At 46.3% G+C, this 24,920-nt stretch overlaps 1 protein-coding gene across 1 annotated transcript in view; it reads right to left on the bottom strand.

The window, feature by feature from the left end:
* OTOG (otogelin) overlaps positions 1 to 24,920 on the bottom strand; it is a 416,567-nt gene that overhangs the window by 280,855 nt on the left and 110,792 nt on the right. The window contains exons 19-22 of the mRNA XM_063944165.1: positions 15,620 to 15,785; positions 12,467 to 12,541; positions 9,374 to 9,417; positions 8,534 to 8,687 (exon numbers count right to left, since the gene is read on the bottom strand). Of these exons, the coding sequence (XP_063800235.1) occupies positions 8,534 to 8,687; positions 9,374 to 9,417; positions 12,467 to 12,541; positions 15,620 to 15,785 (439 nt within the window). The remainder of the gene's footprint in view (positions 1 to 8,533; positions 8,688 to 9,373; positions 9,418 to 12,466; positions 12,542 to 15,619; positions 15,786 to 24,920) is intronic.

Raw genomic sequence — 24,920 nt, 5'->3', positions numbered from 1 at the left:
TGACTTGTAATGGAGACCTCTGTTAGAGAGCTGTCCTAGGTACTGACTTGTAATGGAGACCTCTGGTGGAGAGCTGTCCTATGTACTGACTTGTAATGGAGACTTTTGCTGATAGACGTCCTATATACTGACTATAGGGGTCATTCCGAGTTGTTCGCTCGTTATTTTTTTCTCACAACGGAGCGATTAGTCGCTAATGCGCATGCGCAATGTCCGCAGTGCGACTGCGCCAAGTAAATTTGCTATGCAGGTAGGTATTTTACTCACGGCATTACGAGGTTTTTTCTTCGTTCTGGTGATCGTAATGTGATTGACAGGAAGTGGGTGTTTCTGGGCGGAAACTGGCCGTTTTATGGGAGTGTGTGAAAAAACGCTACCGTTTCTGGGAAAAACGCGGGAGTGGCTGGAGAAACGGAGGAGTGTCTGGGCGAACGCTGGGTGTGTTTGTGACGTCAAACCAGGAACGACAAGCACTGAACTGATCGCACTGGCAGAGTAAGTCTCGAGCTACTCAGAAACTGCACAGAGAAGTCTTTTCGCAATATTGCGAATCTTTAGTTCGCAATTTTGATAAGCTAAGATTCACTCCCAGTAGGCGGCGGCTTAGCGTGTGAAAAGCTGCTAAAAGCAGCTTGCGAGCGAACAACTCGGAATGACCCCCAATGTACTAACTTATAATGGAGACTTTTGCTGATAGACGTCCTATATACTGACTTGTTAAGCAGACCTTTATAGGAGAGAAATTTCACATACAGACTTGTACTGAAGGCCTCTACTGGAGCGCCTTATCACATATCGCCTTACGTCAGAAACATATGTTGGAAAGTCGGTCTATGTACTGGCTTGTACCAGAGAGTCTGCCAGAGGGTGGTCTATATTCTGACTTGATCTATACTGTTGTCTTATGATGAAGGTTTGTCTCATACATGACTTGCGCCAGGGACCTCTACCAGAGAGCCAACCTATTTACTGACTTTTATTGGAGACGTCTGTCGAAAGAGTAGTCTCATATAACTACTTGGACTGGAGACCTCTTCTGGAGACCTGTCCTATGTAACTAACTTTTACTGGAGACAATTGTTGGAGAATAATGTTTTATACTGACTTATAATGGAGATGTCTGCTTGAAAACAATCCAATGTACTGACTTACACTGGAGACCATTGCCAGAGTGTATAACAACTTGCAGTGGTGGCCTCTGCCAGAGAGCTGTCCTATGTACTAATGTGTACCAGAGACCACTGATGGAGAGTAATCTCTTATACCATCTTGAACTGAAGACCTCTGCTTTAGAGTAGTCCTATGTACTAACTCGCACTAGAGGAGACCTCTGCTGGAAATCCATCCAATGTACTGACTTGCACCAGATACCTCTGACGAAGAGCCGTCCCTATGTACTAACTTAGTTGTCAGAGAATAAGCTCTTTCGTCAACTTCAACTGAAGACCTTTGCTGGAGAGCAGTCCTATGTATCGACTTGTAATGGAGACCTCTGCTGCCCCGAGGGCCGTCCGATTTACAGACATATACAGGTGGCCTCTGCCAGAGTGCTGTCCTATGTATTGACTTACATCTGACATATCTGCTTGAGAGCTGCAGAAGCTTATCACCAGCTAGACATGACAGTCTGCTTCTGGTTAGATGGCCAAGTGTGCGCTCAGGAGCAGCTGGCCATCTACATTGTCCTTTTGAATCAAAAATCTCAACAATTTTAAATCCTGAACCGAGGCACAGGACATTCTCCTTTATTGTTGGTATACATGAGACAGATGTTAATTACAACTTATTGAAGACAGAGAAAATGTCAACACCATTAAATTACTTTTTAGAAAATGTATAATGAAGACCAAGTTCTCCAAACTCAACAGTTCCCAGACTTCAACCGTGACGGCCAGGGAATTACAATAGTAGAGACTTTTGGATGTAGATCAAATGCCAAGTCCTGCTTTGTTCTCTGGTCCCTGGGCATCAGACATGGCAGAGCAGAGTGATCTGCTGGGTCCTGGGGGCAGAGAGCAGATAACTGGGGCACCTGTGGGAAAGGATCTCATAATCTGCGGTAATACTTAGCACAAGACACAACTTACATAATGATGTCACTCAGGAGGGGTATGTAGTCAGACTGTCCACATTCAGAATGTTGTTACCAGAATGTAGACATGGACATAATTGGCCCGATTCAAAGTGGCGTGGACTGCCGATGTTGGATGCAGTGGAGGGATTATTGTCACCTGTCCATGTACCGCCGCGCATGCACCCTTATTATCTGTACACAAAGGCGCAGTACTGACTCAGACGCACAGTGTCTGAAGTGTATTAGAATTGATTTGGACGGTGCCTGGGCGGTGACAGGGAGGCGGCTATACACTAGGGAAAAGTTTTAAAGGCGCAGATGCAATTATAGCAAAAGACGCGCACACACCCACTGTTGCGTCCGACTTATTATATCAACATTGTGGATGTCGACAGGCACAATGCTGACAGTACAGGTTTAGCCATCTGTTGACAGTCAGACCCATTCTAACATACCAAACCCTCAGGTGGAGATTCACGGACTCACCACAAGTTAACGGGCTGAATGTATCAAACCTTCCAGAGAGATTACGTTTAGAAGTTGCCCATAGCTACAAACCAGCTTCTGGCTTTCAAGTATCTAGCTCCATATAAGGCAGATGCGGATTCACTGCAGTGGCCAACTTCTCCACTTTATCTCTCACAGAAGGTTTTATACATCTCCCCCCAGAGGAGAAAGTGGGTACATGTGGGTATGTAGCTTATACACATATCCAGTAAATACAGTATAATACATAGCAATACCCAGCATATAACCATTTCCAGCACATATAGTACAGTACAATATCCAGCATATCTCTATATCCAGCACATATAGTACAGTACAATATCCAGCACATATCTATATCCAGCACATAAAGTACAGTACAATATTCAGCACATATAGTACAGTGCAATATCCAGCATATATCTAAATCCAGCACATAAAGTACAGTACAATATTCAGCACATATAGTACAGTACAATATCCAGCATATATCTATATCCAGCACATATAGTACAGTACAATATCCAGCATATATCTCTATCCAGCACATAAAGTACACTACAATATCCAGCATATATCTCTATCCAGCACATAAAGTACAGTACAATATTCAGCACATATAGTACAGTACATGTCCACATCTAGCACGTATCCATATAATACATAGCAATATCTATCACATAATACATACGAAATCGCGTCGCTGGGGAAGCCGGTGGTCACAAGACTGACAGCAGCAACCCAACTGTGAATTTCCCCCCATCCCCAACTCTAACCCTATCCCTCAGGGGGTGGCGGCTATGGCTAACCACCACCCATGGTGCCTAACCCCCGATACTCACCTTTGGCATTCTGGCTGTCGAGGATCTGGAGCAATTCTCTTGAGCAGTGTCAGGATTCTGGCGTCAGTCACATGACCGCCGGCATCCCAACAGCCGGGATGCTGAATGCATCCCTCTAGCACATATCCATATTAATATCCACGACTTATAATACATAGCAATATCCAGCACATATACATATCCACAACATATAATACAGTACATGTACACCACTTCCAGCACATAACCATATCCAGCTCATATACATAGCAAAAGCCAGCACATATACATATCCACAACATATAATACAGTACATGTCCACATCTAGCACATATCCATATCCAGCACATATAATACACAGCAATATTCAGCATATATCTATATCCACAATATATAATACAGTACATGTCCACATCTAGCACATATCCATATCCAGCACATATAATACATAGCAATATCCAGCATATATCTATATCCAGCACATATAGTACAGTACATGTCCACATCTAGCACATATCCATATCCAGCACATATAATACATAGCAATATCCAGCATATATCTATATCCAGCACATATAGTACAGTACATGTCCACATCTAGCACATAACCATATCCAGCACATACTGTATAATACATAGCAATATCCAGCATATATTTATATCCAGCACATACAGTATAGTACAGTACATGTCTACATCTAGCACATAACCATATCCAGCACATATAATACATAGCAATATCCAGCATATATTTATATCCAGCACATACAGTATAGTACAGTACATGTCTACATCTAGCACATAACCATATCCAGCACATATAATACATAGCAATATCCAGCATATATCTATATCCAGCACATATAGTACAGTACATGTCCACATCTAGCACATATCCATATCCAGCACGTATAATACATAGCAATATCCAGCATATATCTATATCCAGCACATATAGTACAGTACATGTCCACATCTAGCACATATCCATATCCAGCACATATAATACATAGCAATATCCAGCATATATTTATATCCAGCACATACAGTATAGTACAGTACATGTCTACATCTAGCACATAACCATATCCAGCACATATAATACATAGCAATATCCAGCATATATCTATATCCAGCACATATAGTACAGTACATGTCCACATCTAGCACATATCCATATCCAGCACATATAATACATAGCAATATCCAGCATATATTTATATCCAGCACATACAGTATAGTACAGTACATGTCTACATCTAGCACATAACCATATCCAGCACATATAATACATAGCAATATCCAGCATATATCTATATCCAGCACATATAGTACAGTACATGTCCACATCTAGCACATATCCATATCCAGCACATATAATACATAGCAATATCCAGCATATATCTATATCCAGCACATATAGTACAGTACATGTCCACATCTAGCACATATCCATATCCAGCACATATAATACATAGCAATATCCAGCATATATTTATATCCAGCACATACAGTATAGTACAGTACATGTCTACATCTAGCACATAACCATATCCAGCACATATAATACACAGCAATATCCAGCATATATCTATATCCAGCACATATAGTACAGTACATGTCCACATCTAGCACATAACCATATCCAGCACATATAATACATAGCAATATCCAGCATATATCTATATCCAGCACATATAGTACAGTACATGTCCACATCTAGCACATAACCATATCCAGCACATATAATACATAGCAATATCCAACCAGAGCCGGCCCTAGCCAATTTGATGCCCAAGGCCATAGGTCTGCAAACGGGTGGTCTTCACTTTGCCGGCGGTCGGGCTCCCAACGACCAGCATACTGGCGCCGGAATCCCGAACGCCGGCATACCGACAGTTCTTCTCCCTCTTGGGGGTCCACGACTCCCCTGGAGGGAGAATAGATAGCGTGGCGCATGTAGCATGCCACCGTGTCCACAGCGTGGCGAGCGCAGCGAGCCCGCAAGGGGCTCATTTGCGCTCACCCAGCTGTCGGTATGCCGGCGGTTGGGATTCCGGCACTGGTATGCTGATCGCCGGGAGCCCGACCGCTGGCAACACATACTACACCGCTGCAAGCTCGGTCCTCATTACCCCACACAGTGCATGTTTTGCAGGTCTCCTCACAGAATCACAAGTGAAATAATTAACTCCACCTGTGGACCTTTTAAAATGTGTCTGTGAGTAATTAATACACCTGTGCACCTGCTGGGTTACCTGCAAAACATGCACTGTGTGGGGTAATGAGGACCGAGTTTGCAGACCTATGGCCTAGGCAAAATTTTGGCTGGTGCCCCCTAGCATCGCCGCTAGTTCTGCATCTGATCCAGCAACACTCAGTCAGTTGGGCCCACCGGGGGGTTACCCTATGCCCCTGTGGGCCAGTTCGACCCTGCACAATGTCCCACAGTAATGCCTATAATACACATAATTCCACACAGTAATGCACCTTACACATATGCCCCACATTAGTAATGCCCATAATACACATAATTCCACAGAATAATGCACCTTACACATATGCCCCACATTAGTAATGCCCATAATACACATAATTCCCCACAGAAATTCACCTTACACATATGGTCCACATTAGTTGTGCTAGTAGCTTTTTTTTAATAAAACTTACTTTTGCTTGCTGGTGTGCTTGCAGTTAGTGTGTGCGCCCATGCAGCTCCCTAGATACGGGACTGCATTTTGTGAGATGGGGGTGGCTCGCACCCGTTAAAGGGGCACCCGTACAAGGGATGTGACCTCACAGGGCATGGCGTCCTTTGCAAGCCTCATCCTTTATTTTAGCTTGCTGGTTGGACACAGATGGCAGCAAAGTCCAAATACTGTCATACTTGCTGGTTATGCAAAAAAAACAGTATCAGACATATAACAACTGTCCATTGTCTTCACTGTTCAGTGTGTTTGCTGGTGTCTGTTACTCCCGGCAACTGTATGCCCTTTACTTTATACTGTGTGAGCAATATGCTTTGCTCTCCACTCTGACGCGTCTGAAAGTTACGCTGCACTGACGTTTCACATAGAAATAGCGCAACGCAACGTACTGTCCAAGTTACAGTGCTGGATGTCAGGGGAATTTTATGGCATGGATTGACTTGAAAATAAAGTGTGGGGAGAACACTGCCCATGTTATATTCCTGCAGACACCTGGGGTTTGCCCAGGGATAAGGGACACAGGATAGCAGGGTCCCCCTCCCTCATGTGCACAAGCAGTTTAGGTGATGCCAGATATATGTGAAGCAGTCTTCCAAAATACACATGTGGTATCATAAGGAGCCATCCAGTAATAACCTAATATATTCAGTGAAAATGTCACAGGCCCAGGAACTGCAGTTACTGGGCTTCTGCATTCTGAGTTCTCACAAGTCAGGGGCATTCAAGCATGTTGGAGGGAGTTCAGGGGACTGTCTGCATTCTATTTGACAAATGTAAACAGCAGTGTATACAAGTACTGATTGAATACATTTTGAAAGTAACAGATAGTTTGCAGACTGTCCCTCCCAGCATGAGATACTGCAGGGATATGCTTGGATGCCCCTAGACATGCATGGATGCCCTAGGCAAATGCCTAGCCTGCCTATAGCTAAGGCCGGCTCTGTATCCATCACATATCTATAACCAGCACATATAATACAGTACATGTCCACATATATCACATAACCATATCCAGCACATATAATACATAGCAATATCCAGCATATATCTATATCCAGCACATATAATATAGTACATGTCCACATCTAGCACATATCCGTATCCAGCACATATAATACATAGAAATATACTGCACATATAATATACAGTATGTTATACAGATCCATCGCATACATCCCCAATGTCCACCATATACCCTAGTAGATGCCCCATATATGCCGCTGCCATAACGCCTCTATGGCCCTATCATGTGCATCTCCTAGGTATTATCACTAAATACAATAAGCAGACAGAAAAGTTAAATTTGTTTTTACTTTGCCCCAAGTCATAAGAAAACTGAACTCCTGTAGAACCAACACCCAGCCATAATATAGTCATGTATTAAGGAGCCGCCATCCCTATAAACTGCGTTTAGCCATACGGAACTGGGCTCACAATGCTGCGTCTATACCAGCTCATGGTCATTGTTACAGAAAATTGCTCCATTTTATAAGAATCCACGATACCCCATGAAACCTTTATTATATCTGCCGTGAAATTAAAAAGTGCTGACTTCCCAGGAATCTACTTAAGCTTCTTAGCAGACATCCGATCTGATTATCCGCCTGTTTATTGCGTAACATGATAAGAGGGAGTAGGACAAAGAAACCAACAGATTGCAAGCTTCACGGTCTCTTATCAGAGGTAAAGTAACAGGCTTAATGTAGATCAGATAGAAATACATTATTTTGCTGCAATGTCTGGTCTGAAATGGTTTGGAATAGAATTGCTGGGCTTCTTCAATATTCTCAGATTGGCCATTTAAATCACCAGGAGATCAATCAATAGAATGCACAAGGAAATCTTGGAAACATTTTCTTTACAGTCCCCAAAACTCTTCACCAAAATATTCTATATTCTGTGGAAGTGGTTCTCAACTCCAATACTTAAGTACCACCAAGTCATGTTTTCCAGATGTCTTTAATCATGCACAGGTGAGTTAATCTAGGTTTCTGGGTCAGTAATTATCCCACCTACTACCACAGATGGAAATCCTCAAACTATGACCTGCTGGGAAAACGTGATGGCTGAGAATGAGAAGAACTGTTCTATGGGATCCTTCTTAATAATGAAAAACTGTTCGCTGTAATTAATAGATCATGATGACTTTGCTGCTGGCCAGTTTAGCAATTTTTTTTTTGATGGGTCATTCACGGTTTTGGTGAAAAAAAGTCTAATATTAATTTTATTTTGACATGTACTGTATTCTGTAATAGATAGAGTACATGGAGATTTGCTAAAATCACCACTACAGTCACTAGTTTTGGCGATGTCGATGGCTATCTCTAAACATCCACACTGTAGCTAAGAATGGACTCACACAGCACTGTATACAATGTACATACAGTACTGTATATATGTTGTACATGATCGCAGGAGAATGACAGTAAAAATGATATACTCACCCCTCCGGGCACACACAGCCGGACATGCAGGGCTGATGGACCGATATGCTGAGGTTCAGCAGCTGATTCTCACACGTTCTCTCCCGGCTCAGTTGAATGTTCACATCCGGACTGCTGCAATTATAATATATCTGACCAGCAGGACACTCGTGTGCTGCAGAAAGCACACAGGAAAAATGTATTACCTACAAATATACTGTAAGTGTTCACAAGCACACGGTCATGTTAGTATGCAAAATAAAATGGTGGTAATACGATATCATAAAAGTAGCAGGTCATGTACCATAGAAACCTCATAGGACTAGCTACACGCGAGTTCAGTTGTTGGGCAATAGCTGAGAAAAGTCATGTGACTTGTATGAAGCCATATTTTGAAACTGTACCACATCATGTGACTTGTATGAAGCCATACTGTCACACCATGCCAGATGAAGCGACTTGTATGAACCTAACTGCAAGAAACATAACTACAGTGATAATCCCAAAAAATATTATTTCACAGCCCTATAAATGGCGTAACACGAATGCAAAATTCTAGGTCAGTGGTTCTCAAACTCGGTCCTCAGGACCCCACACAGTTCAAGTTTGCCAGGTGACGCGGCAGGTGCACTGTGTATCACCAACTGTCACTTTTTCAAAATCTCCAGGTGACCTGGAAAACATGAACTGTTGGGGGTCCTGGGGACCGAGTTTGAGAACCTGTGTTCTAGAGCACAGAGGAAAATTCCAAGCAATCAACTGCTCAATAAGGAACATTTCTGTGGTGGAACGGTCATACATCTGTCTAAGTAGAGTGAATGGTATGATAAATATGGGGGATAACAAAGTTATTTCTCTCACCTGTCTCGATGCTCTCGCAGTTCATTAATCCATTCTTACAGATACTGTATTGGATACAAGAACAGAGAACACACAGCTAAAATACATCATTACTATTATTATTATTATTATTATCACTATATATATATATATATATATATATATATATATATGTGTGTGTGTGTATTCTAGCTGAATATCCGTGCTTCGCTACGGAATTTAAAGAATAATGCCAATCTGTGTCAGGCCGCACCTCTGGGCTTCCTCGGATTGATGCTGTCAAAATGCTGGTGCTGAGGAGAATAATCCGCCTCCTTCTCTGCCCCGTCCCACCTCTGATGCTGCCCTGCTCAGTGCTGTAAATGCAGGGACGACAGGCCAAGCTCCGCGCGCTGTATGTTACATATGTTAGGTATGCAGGCTAACTCTATGTCAAAGGGCCCTAGGTCTCCTTGCTTAGCTTTGACACTAAAGTATGCCCCTGCCCCTATCAGTGTGTGCATCTGCCCTTACCCGTAGGTGCCTCTGCTCCTACCCGCATGCCTATGCCCCTGCCCGTGTGTGCCTCTACCCCTACCCATGTGTGCCTCTGCCCCTATCCGTGGGTGCCTCTGCCCCTACCTGTGGGTGCCTCTGCCCCTACCCATGGGTGCCTCTGCCCCTACCCAAGGGTGCCTCTGCCCCTACCCATGTGTGCCTCTATCCTTACCTGTGGGTGCCTCTGCCCCTACCCATGGGTGCCTCTATCTTTACCCGTGGGTGCCTCTGCTCTGACACGTGGGTGCCTCTGCTCCTTTCCATGTATGCCTCTGTGTAAATTTCTCCAGGTATTCCAGAGTTATGCTTAAAACTAAGAATTTATACGTCACCCCCCCCCCCTCCAACCCCCACCCCTAGGGGTGCTAGGGGTGTCTTACCCCCACAGTATTTCTTTCCAGAGTGTAAGGCATAAGTCTGCCAAGTTTGGTGTAAATTGCTTCAGGCATTCCAGAGTTATGCTGGAACATACACATATACGTCCATTTTCCTATATAGAATATAGCCATTATTGTTGCTTATACCAGTTAAATGTATGACACCCATAAGCTACAATAGACATATTCTGGGCTATGCTTGTCCAGAGTCGGCCCTCTAGTATTTGTACTTGTTTTCCATAGAGTGCACTACAAGTCATTCAATGGAGACGGCAGTCTGACTGAGGGGTTTCTGGACCCCCCTATTTGCTACAGGTACAGAGCAGGACTGATACAGCGCAGATAAAGCCTTTACACATAATAAATACAGGATCAATTTACTGCAGCTGTGGAAACCCGAAACCTTGAGCACACCGGATACCATTTCATAGATTATTACTTCCACAGACAAACACCTGTAAAGCGCAACAGAATTTGTTGCGCTATGTAAGAAACTGTTAATAAATGACGGCTGCTGCAGACACACATGTGATTGACAGTCTGGTGCCACTTGAGGGCTGTGACAGCTGACGTTTCTAATAACCGAGGCGTGTTGTCTTTTGGGGAAAAGTCAATGCCAGGATCTCAGTCGGAAGATGCCGATTGATCCCGACCCCTTCGTAGGAACTGCGGTGGCCAGCTTGCGTGACACCATGAGTGTCACAGGTGGTCCATCGCTGCTGCCTCCACGGCTCAAAAGCTGGTGTAATATAATAAAGCAAATTAGCAAGAAAAACACAACAAAGTGATCTGAAATCCCGCTCATGGCACACCACAGAGGTTTACCAAAAATACGGGCACTTTTCTGGATAAATTATGTCCCAGCAGTCATAGTAAATCACTAATAAGCGTGTATATTATTATGTTATTGTTTATTATAGGCGCCACAAAGTGTCTGCAGCGCTGTACAAGAGGCTAAACATAAAAACATAGCAAAATAACAGAGCATACTGTGGGTACAATACACTACCACTAACCATAGTGTAAGTACTAAAACTGCAGGTTAGGTGAGTACAAGATGAATAAATTATGTACATGACAGTAATCAGGGGCTTTACTACAGTAATTACAGGGGGTGGCGTTGCTATTAGGCTCAGAGGTGTAGAGGCCATCCTCTGGGATCCGCCTCCCCTACACCCCAGCTCACAAGCATCAGTGCCCAACACTACTTGGAGACATGCTCCCAGCTTTTAACTGATGGGCCCTGGTGACTCTTCAGTATATTTCACGTATATTTTACAGAATGGCAGTGGAATGCACTGTGGGTAAGAAGAGAAGATCCCACGTGTCCGCATTACAAGCTGTATGGCTAATGCCTGAGTGCTGGGACAGCCATCCGGCTGGCCACACACCTAACACCGAGTGCTAAGCCCAGCAAGTAGGCCGGAGGCGGTGGTGGAAGCAGGGCTGTATGTAGGTAGGTGGATATAAACGTGCACTGCGGCCCAGTGGTGTCTCTGGGGCTGATTCCGTCTGTAGCTGCCACATTAGCCTGATTTACTGAATTATGTTGTTAGAATCCATAGAGCTAATGCAGGAGTTTGTGCCACCCATTGCTTTCACACCAGCCACAACCATCATTAGTATGGGCATTGCGCCAGTCCCATGCTAGGTGCAAAGCTACTTCTCACTGTGCATGCAGCTCAGAACCGCATGAAGCCTCGGCTACACGCCCCTGGCACTCCCAGAGATCAGAGCCGTGTTAATGATGCTCATTACTCCTTGGCTAGAGTGCTCCTGCCTATTGCCACCAGTTAAATCAATTGCAAATGTAAACTGGTCAGAAGCCGGAAACCGTAGTGCTTGTGGAGGCCCACGTCATCCAGCTGGGCCTGATTTCTGTGCTAACAACTGCTGAACTAGGTGCCGAAGCCTCAGTAGCCGGCTGCATATGCTGGAATGAAGGCAGCGTTCCTGGCCCATTGGACACAACCCTACCTGGGTTCAACACACAGAACTTTCGCAGCAATCCAGGGTACACAGGGTGTGAAGTGTTGTCAGGAGTGTAGAGCGAGATGGGTGGATGGAAGAACTGGAGATTGGAGCTCTGGGGGCTTGTAGCCTTCTCCGGTGGCTCCACAGGATATGGATACACACACATCATGCTATAACCTTTACTATATGCGACATACACTGCAGCCCGTACATAATATATTCTTACCATTTACCGAGAGAGGTGATGATATTTTCTCCTGGATGGTAATCGATTCCCTGCAGGTAACATGGACATTGATTCCTGGAAACACAGAATGTGGGTATGACAGACACTATTATTATCCTTTATTATGAAGGTACAGAGTATATACAGTACACAGTAACAGTAAAACACGACATATCACTGGTGCAGTAACTGCAGATTTACATATCTATGGGACAACAGGGAGCAATAAAGCAACACGCTACGTAGGATGCTGACAAGAGGAGAGGGTTCATTCGCAGGAGGAGGGGTGGTAGGCTTTGGTGAATAGGTGAGTTTTTACTGCATGATTGAAGCAGTCGAGCTTTGTAGAAAGTCTGGCTTGATGAGGGAGTGAGGTATAGAGGAGGGGCAGAATGGAAGAAACCTTGGTGGCAAGCATGAGCTGGGGTAACCAAGGTGGAGTGGAGAAGGTGGAAATCGGAGAAAGAATGGAAGTGTCAATCGGAGGAAGAGTGGAGGTGGAAATCGGAGGAAGAGTGGAGGTGGTAATCAGAGAAAGAATGAAGGTGGTAATTGGAGAAAGAATGGAGGTGGAAATCAGAGGAAGAATGGAGGTGGAAATCGGAGGAAGAATAGAAGTGGAAATCGGAGGAAGAGTGGAGGTGGAAATCGGAGGAAGAGTGGAGGTGGAAATCGGAGGAAGAGTGGAGGTGGAAATCGGAGGAAGAGAGGAGGTGGAAATCGGAGAAAGAATGGAGGTGGAAATCGGAGAAAGAATGGAAGTGGAAATCGGAGGAAGAGTGGAGGTGGAAATCGGAGAAAGAATGGAGGTGGAAATCAGAGGAAGAGTGGAAGTGGAAATTGGAAGAAGAGTGGAGGTGGCAATCGGAGAAAGAATGAAGGTGGAAATTGGAGAAAGAATGGAGGTGGAAATCGGAGGAAGAATGGAGGTGGAAATCGGAGGAAGAGTGGAGGTGGAAATCGGAGAAAGAATGGAGGTGGAAATCAGAGAAAGAGTGGAGGTGGAAATCAGAGAAAGAGTGGAGGTGGAAATCGGAGAAAGAATGGAGGTGGAAATCGGAGAAAGAATGGAGGTGGAAATTGGAGAAAGAATGGAGGTGGAAATCGGAGGAAGAGTGGAGGTGGAAATCGGAGGAAGAGTGGAGGTGGAAATCGGAGGAAGAGTGGAGGTGGAAATCGGAGAAAGAATGGAGGTGGAAATCGGAGAAAGAATGGAGGTGGAAATCAGAGATAGAGTGGAGGTGGAAGTTGGAGGAAGAGTGGAGGGAGCTTGGAAGAATGTAGCCAGAAAGGCAGTTTGGCGATGTAGAAGAGGGCTAAGTGATAAGGTGGTTTGTATGCAAGGGAATGGAATCTGAATTGGATTCTAAAGGGGAGTGGGGAGCTAGGGGAGCAAACTGCATATTGTAAAAATGAGGCGGGTAGCAACTAGCAATGCACATGATGGATTGAAGTGGGGAACTGCGAGTAATGGGAGGCCAGAGAGAATTAAGTTATACTGTAGGAATTTAGTTGAGAGATGTTGAGTATGTGGATAAGTTTGGGTGAAAAAGAGCCTGACATTAGAGATGCTTCAGAGAAGTCAATGTCATGAATGAGATATACATTGAATATGCAGGATGAAGTATAGGGAGAAGTCAAAGATGACACCCAGGCAACTTGGGGAAAAACTGGTTGAGTGGGAGGTGAAATGTGACTATGAAATGGGGTTGGAAGACAATGAGTTCTGTTCTGGACAAGTTTCATTTGAGAAAATGCTGGGACATCCAGGATGAGGCAGGAAGAGACAGGAAAAGGGGAGGGGGAAGAGGTCACGGGAGGAAAGGTACATTTGATTATTATCAGCATACATGTGATATTGGAGACCAAAGTAGATGAGGAGCTTTCCAAAAAAAAAAAAGACATGTAAAGGGAGAAGAGGAGGGTCCCTTGGGGAATTCAACAGGTAGAGGAAGAGTGTTAGAGGTACTGCAGGGAGTGAAAAGTAACGGGGAACCAAGAGATGTCGGATTCACAGAGAACAATGCACACTGAATTTGAAGAAGTGGGTGATCAACAGTGTCAAAGGTATCAGATAGAGTAAGAAGGATGAGAATAAAGAACTGACTATTTGCTTTGTCAGTGAGGTCACTGGTGACTTGACTAAGGGCGCTTTCTGTAGAATGGATTGGACAGAAACCAGATTAAGGAGGGTCAAGAAGGGAGTGGGAAGAGTGGAATGAGGAGAGTGTGAGATACACACGCGGCTCACGGAGGCATAAGGGAGGAAAGAGATGGAGCGGTAGTTTGGGTGAGGGTCAGGGGTCGAGCAAAGCTTTCTTAGGGTTGGGTGAAACAAGTGCATGTTTAAGGTAGGGTGGAACAGTGGCAGATGAGAGGGAGCAAAGGAGGTGAAGGGGAGAATAGAATCCAGGGTGATGAGGTTAGATAATGAGAGGAGAGCACAGATTTCATTGCCAGTGGTTGGGGAGAAGAAAGATTAGGTGGGTGGAGGCAATATGGAGGGACGAGGTGTGTCAATCTTGAAAAATAAGTGTGTGGTGAAATACAGGGCAAAGAGGGAGAGGGTGGGTGGATGAGAGCATTACAGTTACAGTTGGCAAATAGTGGGAGAGGATTGAAGGATTGTAAAGAGATTAAAGATTTGAAGTATGACTGCTTAGTATAAGTAAGGGAACAGCTGTAAAAGGAGAGGAAATCAGTGTGAGTATGATTTCCTGCAGTACTGCATTCTGCAGGTAGCAGGTCATTTTGGAGAGCCAGAGTTTGGGTGCAGATGGGTGAAGGCTGAGAGTAACACATGAGGTAGTGTACACAATGGTAGAGGTGAGGAAGGTAGCGTAGAGGAAGACAACTTGAGGTTGGAGACGGAGGAGAGTTTCGCTTGAGGCTGGGTCAGGAGAGTCAAGCATGTGCAAGGGGTAGGGCGTCGAAGGAACACCCAAGAGAGATAAGAAATTTCCACTTTCCACATTATTAACCCAACATGGAGGAATTATTGGTAAAACAACACACTACCCCACAAAAAACAATTATAAGACCGAATATTTTTTCCTGGGAGTCACCGCTCCCCACTTCATTTAATGATCGAGAGGCGTCTATAGCAACATGGTGCTCCTGTGTCTCCCTACTACATACAGGAAGTGATTGTACCTTTCTACACATCTCTCAAGCTGGGTATTATAATACATCCCCTGAGGACAGGCACAGCCTTCTACGCAATGTTCATCGCAGGCTTCCGGCACGGAGAGTGACTGGCAGGTCTGCGCACACATCGTTACACAAGTACCATAAACCATGGAGTCCTTACACGAAATCTCTGCAACACAGAACCAGCACATTAACAATGAGAGACGTCACAGCCACTTACTAGGAGCATGTATACTGCCCAGCCTGTGTACTGTGTTTTATATATATATATATATATATATATATATATATATATACACTGCTCAAAAAAATAAAGGGAACTCTAAAATAACACATCCTATATCTGAATAAATGAAATGTTCTTATTAAATACTTTGTTCTTTACATAGTTGAATGTGCTGACAACAAAATCACACAAAAATTATCAATGGAAATCAAATTTATTAACCCATGGAGGTCTGGATTTGGAGTCACCCTCAAAATTAAAGTGGAAAAACACACTACAGGCTGATCCAACTTTGATGTAATGTCCTTAAAACAAGTCAAAATGAGGCTCAGTAGTGTGTGTGGCCTCCTCGTGCCTGTATGAACTCCCTACAATGCCTGGGCATGCTCCTGATGAGGTGGCGGATGGTCTCCTGAGGGATATCCTCCCAGACCTGGACTAAAGCATCCGCCAACTCCTGGACAGTCTGTGGTGCAACGTGGCATTGGTGGATGGAGCAAGACATGATGTCCCAGATGTGCTCAATTGGATTCAGAACTGGGGAACGGGCGGGCCAGTCCATAGCATCAATGCCTTCGTCTTGCAGGAACTGCTGACACATTCCAGCCACATGAGGTCTAGCATTGTCTTGCATTAGGAGGAACCCAGGGCCAACCGCACCAGCATATGGTCTCACAAGGGGTCTGAGGATCTCATCTCGGTACCTAATGGCAGTCAGGCTACCTCTGGCGAGCCCATGGAGGGCTGTGCGGCCTCCCAAAGAAATGCCACCCCACACCATTACTGACCAACTGCCAAACCGGTCATGCTGGAGGATGTTGCAGGCAGCAGAACATTCTCCATGGCGTCTCCAGACTCTGTCACGTCTGTCACATGTGCTCAGTGAGAACCTGCTTTCATCTGTGAAGAGCACAGGGCGCCAGTGGCGAATTTGCCAATCTTGGTGTTCTCTGGTAAATGCCAAACATCCTGCACGGTGTTGGGCTGTAAGCACAACCCCCACCTGTGGACGTTGGGCCCTCATACCACCCTTATGGAGTCTGTTTCTGATAGTTTGAGTAGACACATGCACATTTGTGGCTTGCTGGAGGTCATTTTGCAGGGCTCTGGCAGTGTTCCTCCTGTTCCTCCTAGCACAAAGGCGGAGGTAGCGGTCCTGCTGCTGGGTTGTTGCCCTCCTACCGCCTCCTCCACGTCTCCTGCTGTACTGGCCTGTCTCCTGGTAGCACCTCCATGCTCTGGACACTACGCTGACAGACACAGCAAACCTTCTTGCCACAGCTCGCATTGATGTGCCATCCTGGATGAGCTGCACTACCTGAGCCACTTGTGTGGGTTGTAGGGAGGTCATACAGGCACGTGGAGGCCACACACACTACTGAGCCTCATTTTGACTTGTTTTAAGGACATTACATCAAAGTTGGATCAGCCTGTAGTGTGTTTTTCCACTTTAATTTTGAGTGTGACTCCAAATCCAGACCTCCATGGGTTAATAAATTTGATTTCCATTGATAATTTTTGTGTGATTTTGTTGTCTGCACATTCAACTATGTAAAGAACAAAGTATTTAATAAGAATATTTCATTCATTCAGATCTAGGATGTGTTATTTTAGTGTTCCCTTTATTTTTTTGAGCAGTGTATATATATACATATGTTAAAAATAGGGTATTGCTGCGCTTGTTTGTAAGCAGCTCTTTTAAACTGGTAGCAATATAAAATGAAGAAAGAGCGCTAAATGTATTAAAAATTATTAGTGGCACCTGTGGAAAAATAAGATTTTACTCACCGGTAAATCTATTTCTCGTAGTCCGTAGTGGATGCTGGGTACTCCGTAAGGACCATGGGAATAGACGGGCTCCGCAGGAGACTGGGAACTTCTTTAAAGAAAAGATTAGGTACTACATCTGGTGTGCACTGGCTCCTCCCTCTATGCCCCTCCTCCAGACCTCAGTTAGGGAAACTGTGCCCGGAAGAGCTGACATTACAAGGAAAGGATTTGGAATCCAGGGTAAGACTCATACCAGCCACACCAATCACACCGTACAACTCGTGATAACTATACCCAGTTAACAGTATGAACAACAACTGAGCCTCATTAAACTGATGGCTCAGAACAAAAAACCCTATAGTTAAGCAATAACTATATACAAGTATTGCAGAATTCCGCACTTGGGACGGGCTCCCAGCATCCACTACGGACTACGAGAAATAGATTTACTGGTGAGTAAAATCTTATTTTCTCTGACGTCCTAGTGGATGCTGGGTACTCCGTAAGGACCATGGGGATTATACCAAAGCTCCCAAACGGGCGGGAGAGTGCGGATGACTCTGCAGCACCGAATGAGCAAACTCAAGGTCCTCCTCAGCCAGGGTATCAAACTTGTAGAATTTTGCAAACGTGTTTGATCCCGACCAGGTAGCAGCTCGGCAAAGTTGTAAAGCCGAGACTCCTCGGGCAGCCGCCCAAGAAGAGCCCACCTTCCTCGTGGAATGGGCTTTGACTGATTTAGGATGCGGTAGTCCAGCCGCTGAATGTGCAAGTTGAATCGTGCTACAGATCCAGCGAGCAATAGTCTGCTTAGAAGCAGGAGCACCCAGCTTGTTGGGTGCATGCAGGATAAACAGCGAGTCAGTTTTTCTGACTCTAGCCGTCCTGGAAACATAGATTTTCAGGGCCCGGACTACATCCAGCAACTTGGAAGCCTCCAAGTCCCGAGTAGCCGCAGGCACCACAATAGGTTGGTTCAAATGAAACGCTGATACCACCTTAGGGAGAAATTGGGGACGAGTCCTCAATTCTGCCCTGTCCATATGTTCCTCTGTTGGGGCCTTCATGGCCTCACACCAAGCAACATATTTTCGCCATATGCGGTGATAATGTTTTGCTGTCACATCCTTCCTAGCTTTTATCAGCGTAGGAATGACTTCAACCGGAATGCCCTTTTCCATCAGGATCCGGCGTTCAACCGCCATGCCGTCAAACGCAGCCGCGGTAAGTCTTGGAACAGACAGGGCCCCTGCTGTAGCAGGTCCTGTCGGAGCGGCAGAGGCCATGGGTCCTCTGACATCATTTCTTGTAGTTCCGGGTACCAAGTTCTTCTTGGCCAATCCGGAACGATGAGTATAGTTCTTACTCCTCTCTTTCTTATTATCCTCAGTACCTTTGGTATGAGAGGAAGAGGAGGGAACACATAAACCTACTGGTACACCGACGGTGTCACTAGAGCGTCCACAGCTATCGCCTGAGTGTCCCTTGACCTTGCGCAATATCTTTTTAGCTTTTTGTTGAGGCGGGACGCCATCATGTCCACCTGTGGCCTTTCCCAACGATTTACAATCAGCTGGAAGACTTCTGGATGAAGTCCCTACTCTCCCGGGTGGAGGTCGTGCCTGCTGAGGAAGTCTGCTTCCCAGTTGTCCACTCCCGGAATGAACACTGCTGACAGTGCTATCACGTGATTTTCCGCCCATCGGAGAATCCTTGTGGCTTCTGCCATCGCCATCCTGCTTCTTGTGCCGCCCTGTCGGTTTACATGGGCGACCGCCGTGATGTTGTCTGACTGAATCAGCACCGGCTGGTTTTGAAGCAGGGGTTTTGCCTGACTTAGGGCATTGTAAATGGCCCTTAGTTCCAGAATATTTATGTGTAGGGAAGCCTCCTGACTCGACCATTGTCCTTGGAAGTTTCTTCCCTGAGTGACTGCCCCCCAACCTCGGAGGCTTGCATCCGTGGTCACCAGGACCCAGTCCTGTATGCCAAATCTGCGGCCCTCAAGAAGATGAGCACTCTGCAGCCACCACAGCAGAGACACCCTGGCCCTCGGGGACAGGGTGATCAGCCGATGCATCTGAAGATGCGATCCGGACCACTTGTCTAACAGATCCCACTGAAAGATCCTTGCATGGAACCTGCCGAATGGAATTGCCTCGTAAGAAGCTACCATCTTTCCCAGGACTCGCGTGCAGTGATGCACCGACACCTGTTTTGGTTTTAGGAGGTTTCTGACCAGAGATGACAACTCCTTGGCCTTCTCCTCCGGGAGAAACACCTTCTTCTGTTCTGTGTACAGAATCATACCCAGGAACAGCAGACGCGTCGTAGGAACCAGCTGCGACTTTGGGATATTCAGAATCCAGCCGTGCTGTTGTAACACTTCCTGAGATAGTGCTACTCCGACCAACAACTGCTCCCTGGACCTCGCCTTTATAAGGAGATCGTCCAAGTACGGGATAATTATAACTCCCTTCTTCCGAAGGAGTATCATCATTTCGGCCATTACTTTGGTAAATACCCTCGGTGCCGTGGACAGACCAAACAGCAACGTCTGGAATTGGTAATGGCAGTCCTGTACCACAAAACGGAGGTACACCTGGTGAGGTGGGTAAATGGGGACATGTAGGTAAGCATCCTTGATGTCCAGTGATACCATGTAATCCCCCTCTTCCAGGCTTGCAATAACCGCCCTGAGCGATTCCATTTTGAACTTGAACTTCCTTAAAAAGTGTTCAAGGATTTCAAATTTAGAATGGGTCTCACCGAACCGTCTGGTTTCGGTACCACAAACATTGTGGAATAGTAACCCCATCCCTGTTGAAGAAGGGTAACTTTGATTATCACCTGCTGGAGGTACAGCTTGTGAATTGCCGCCAGTACTACCTCCCTGTCCTGGGGAGTAGCTGGCAAGGCTGATTTGAGGTAACGGCGAGGGGGAGACGTCTCGAACTCCAGCTTGTATCCCTGAGATACCACTTGTAGAACCCAGAGATCCACCTGTGAGCGAACCCACTGGTCGCTGAAGTTCCGGAGACGGGCCCCCACCGTACCTGGCTCCACATGTGGAGCCCCAGCGTCATGCGGTGGACTTAGTGGAAGCAGGGGAGGATTTTTGTTCTTGGGAACTGGCTGTATGGTGCAGCTTTTTCCCTCTACCCCTGCCTCTGGGCAGAAAGGACGCGCCTCTAACCCGCTTGCCTTTCTGAGGCCGAAAGGACTGTACTTGATAATACGGTGCTTTCTTAGGCTGTGAGGGAACCTGAGGTAAAAAAGTCGACTTCCCAGCTGTTGCTGTGGATACGAGGTCCGAAAGACCGTCCCCAAACAATTCCTCACCCTTATAAGGCAAAATTTCCATGTGCCTTTTTAGAATCAGCATCACCTGTCCACTGCCGAGTCCATAATACTCTCCTGGCAGAAATGGACATTGCATTAATTCTAGATGCCAGCCGGCAAATGTCCCTCTGTGCATCTCTCATATATAAGACTACGTCTTTAATATGCTCTATGGTTAGCAATGTAGTGTCCCTGTCAAGGGAATCAATGTTATCAGACAGGGAATCAGACCACACTGCTGCAGCACTACACATCCATGCTGAAGCAATAGCAGGTCTCAGTATAGTACCTGAGTGTGTATACACAGACTTCAGGATAGCCTCCTGCTTTCTATCTGCAGGCTCCTTTAAGGTGGCCGTATCCTGAGAAGGCAGTGCCACCTTTTTTGATAAGCGTGTGAGCGCCTTGTCCACCTTAGGGGATGTCTCCCAGCGTAACCTATCCGTTGGCGGGAAAGGGTACGCCATTAGTAACCGCTTAGAAATTACTAGTTTCTTATCTGGGGAACCCCACACTTCTTCACACAATTCATTTAACTCATCAGATGGGGGAAAAGTCACTGGCTGCTTTTTCTCCCCAAACATAATACCCTTTTTTGTGGTAACCGGGTTAATGTCAGAAATGTGCAACACATTTTTCATTGCCGTAATCATGCATCGCATGGCCCTAGTGGATTGTATATTTGTTTCATCCTCGTCGACACTGGAGTCAGACTCCGTGTCGACATCTGTGTCTGCCATCTGAGGTAGCGGGCGTTTTTGAGCCCCTGACGGCCTCTGAGATGCCTGGGCAGGCGCGGGCTGAGATGCCGGCTGTCCCAAAGCTGCGTCATCGAACCTTTTATGCAAGGAGTTGACACTGTTGGTTAATACCTTCCACATATCCATCCACTCAGGTGTCGGCCCCGCAGGGGGCGACATCACACTTATCGGCACCTGCTCCGCCTCCACGTAAGCGTCCTCAACAAACATGTCGACACAGCCGTACCGACACACCGCACACACACACACACACAGGGAATGCTCTGACTGAGGACAGGACCCCACAAAGTCCTTTGGGGAGACAGAGAGAGAGAGTATGCCAGCACACACCAGAGCGCTATATAACAGAGGGATATACACTATACACAAAGTGAATTTTCCCCCTATAGCTGCTTATATCACAATTTGCGCCTAAATTTATGTGCCCACCCTCTCTTTTTTACCCTTTCTGTAGTGTATACTGCAGGGGAGAGCCTGGGGAGCGTCCTTCCAGCGGAGCTGTGAAGAGAAAATGGCGCTGGCTGTGCTGAGGGAGATAGCCCCGCCCCTTCAACGGCGGGCTTCTCCCGCTTTTTATAACGTTAATGGCGGGGGTTTCTGCACATATACAGTGTTAAACACTGTATTATGTGCTTTTTATTGCCAAAAGGTATATTAATTGCAGCCCAGGGCGCCCCCCCCCCCAGCGCCCTGCACCCACCAGTGACCGGAGCGTGTGGTGTGCTGTGGGAGCAATGGCGCACAGCTGCAGTGCTGTGCGCTACCTTATTGAAGACCGAAGTCTTCAGCCGCCGATTTCCTCCGGTTTCTTCCGTCTTCTGGCTCTGCAAGGGGGACGGCGGCGCGGCTCCGGGAACGGACGATCGAGGTCGGGCCCTGTGTTCGATCCCTCTGGAGCTAATGGTGTCCAGTAGCCTAGAAGCACAAGCTAGCTGCAAGCAGGTAGGTTTGCTTCTCTCCCCTAAGTCCCACGTAGCAGTGAGTCTGTTGCCAGCAGATCTCACTGAAAATAAAAAACCTAACAAATACTTTTCTTTTTAGTGAAGTCAGGAGAGCCCACTAAGTGCATCCAGCTCAGGCCGGGCACAGATTCTAACTGAGGTCTGGAGGAGGGACATAGAGGGAGGAGCCAGTGCACACCAGATGTAGTACCTAATCTTTTCTTTAAAGAAGTGCCCAGTCTCCTGCGGAGCCCGTCTATTCCCCATGGTCCTTACGGAGTACCCAGCATCCACTAGGACGTCAGAGAAAAATTGTTAGGTTATTGGTTGTAATGTTTACACTCTTTTGAGTGAATATATGGGTAGCTGATGGTTTTTCACGATGGTTAGTAACGTGGTGAGATTTAACTTACCCTACCTGTCTCTGTTCCGGAGTTTTGACTGGGCAGCTGTTGTTTGATGCTAAACCCTCGTTGGAGAACCTACAAGCCTCGAGTTTGGGGACGCCCCGGCCGTGAGCTCCGGGATCGAAGCGCGGCCGCGACGGGACCCCCGGAGCGCTCTGTGGACCCTGGCTTCCCTCTCCTTTACACTGCTGGGTGACCTTTAGCCCCAGGGGCTCTACCGGATTACAGGACCCCCCCTGCACAGCTTCTGGAAGACCAGGTATACCCTGCAGTCCTTGGAGGGGCTCACTGCCAGCGGCCATCTTCCCTCACCTACAAGTGTGCTGCCTCTCCCTTCACTGCACCAGCATTTGCCCCCACTCACTGGGTACTCCTGTGGCCCTATAGCTCCTCCTGCAGAGGCTCCCACTGCTGTGGCCCCCATCTTAGTTCTACTGTTCCTTGCTGTATTTTGTTGGGGCTCCCTGATATATTATTAGGACTCTGGGCCACTTTACATTATAATCTATAGTCCGGGTGCGCCATCTCCTGGCCAGTGCATCCTACTACATCTGAATTTATGCTCCAGCCTTCTGTGATACTACTACGCAGGGGAATGCTTTGCTAAATCATACTGGATGCTGCCCTGGGGGCCTCATGTTTACTCTCATTGCACATAATATAATGGAACTCTAACTTTCTATGCTATTGCTCAGTTTTGAATTTTGTTCATCCTCTATTTCCGGGACTGTCATACGCCATGCCTAGGTCCAAAAAATCAGCACCATCCGCGGATTTGACCTCCTTTATCTCTAAAATGAAGCCCAACTCATCTAAACCACCCTCCGCCGCACAACCTGCTCCTGTTTCGGAATCTGAGGAAGAATCACCTGTGCTAGACTCTTCCATGAAAGACTGCATTTCCTCTATCCTTAATGAGATGAAATCGTTGAAACAGGCTTTTCACTCGGAGATCCACAAAGCCATCTCTGGTCTCAAGGATGAGATCTCGGACCTAGGTGCTCGTACTAATGACGTCGAACAGAAAATTGACGAAGTTATCAATTTCCAGCAAGAGATGGAGCACTCCGTTTTTGTCATGCAGGAAGACATTTACCTCCTCCAAGATCAACAGGAGGACGCAGATAATCGCGCAAGACGTAACAATCTGCGCATTAAATATATCCCGGAGTCGGTGGAACCTGCCCAACTGGAAGATTTCCTCACCCGCTTCTTTCAACATCTCCTGCCAGACACTCCGCCTGAGCTTTTCCTCCTGGATAGGGCTCATCGCTCCCTGCGCCAAAAACCGTCATCATCGTCCCCTCCGAGTGGTTCTCCGCTGTCATTATTTCAAAACTAAGGACAGAGTTCTAACTGCTGCTCGTAACAAGGACTTGTGTCTGTTTAAAACACATAGGCTGCTGGTATTTCAGGACTTATCCCCTACTACTCTTAAGAGGCGCTTCGATCTGAAGGAATATACCCAGATCCTCAGGGAGAATCAAATCAGATACAGATGGGGTTATTCCTTCGCCCTGATAGTGCAGCTTGATGGGAAGCGGTTAATGGCACGATCCAAGGAGGATGCCCACCGGCTTCTCCTGAAACTGAACTTGCCCTTCCACCACCCGGCGCCTGACAAGCCTTCTCCTCCACAGGCTGTACCGGGCCCTCAACGCACCCCAAGCTCACCTCTCCCACAACACTCGCTGTCTTTGGTCGACAGTCCCGGCAAAAACCTCCTCCAGATGTGACCCTCCATGACCTTTCTCCCACGAACTGCCTTGATGGGTTACTGTATCTTACTGTATACTATAGTGTTTTGTATTTTAGAGGTTCTCTATTTTTTCTTTTCACTGAGCTTCTCTGATTGAG

Source organism: Pseudophryne corroboree, chromosome 11, assembly GCF_028390025.1.
Source record: "Pseudophryne corroboree isolate aPseCor3 chromosome 11, aPseCor3.hap2, whole genome shotgun sequence".
NCBI lineage: Eukaryota > Metazoa > Chordata > Amphibia > Anura > Myobatrachidae > Pseudophryne > Pseudophryne corroboree.
This window is presented reverse-complemented; position numbering and strand designations above follow the sequence as displayed.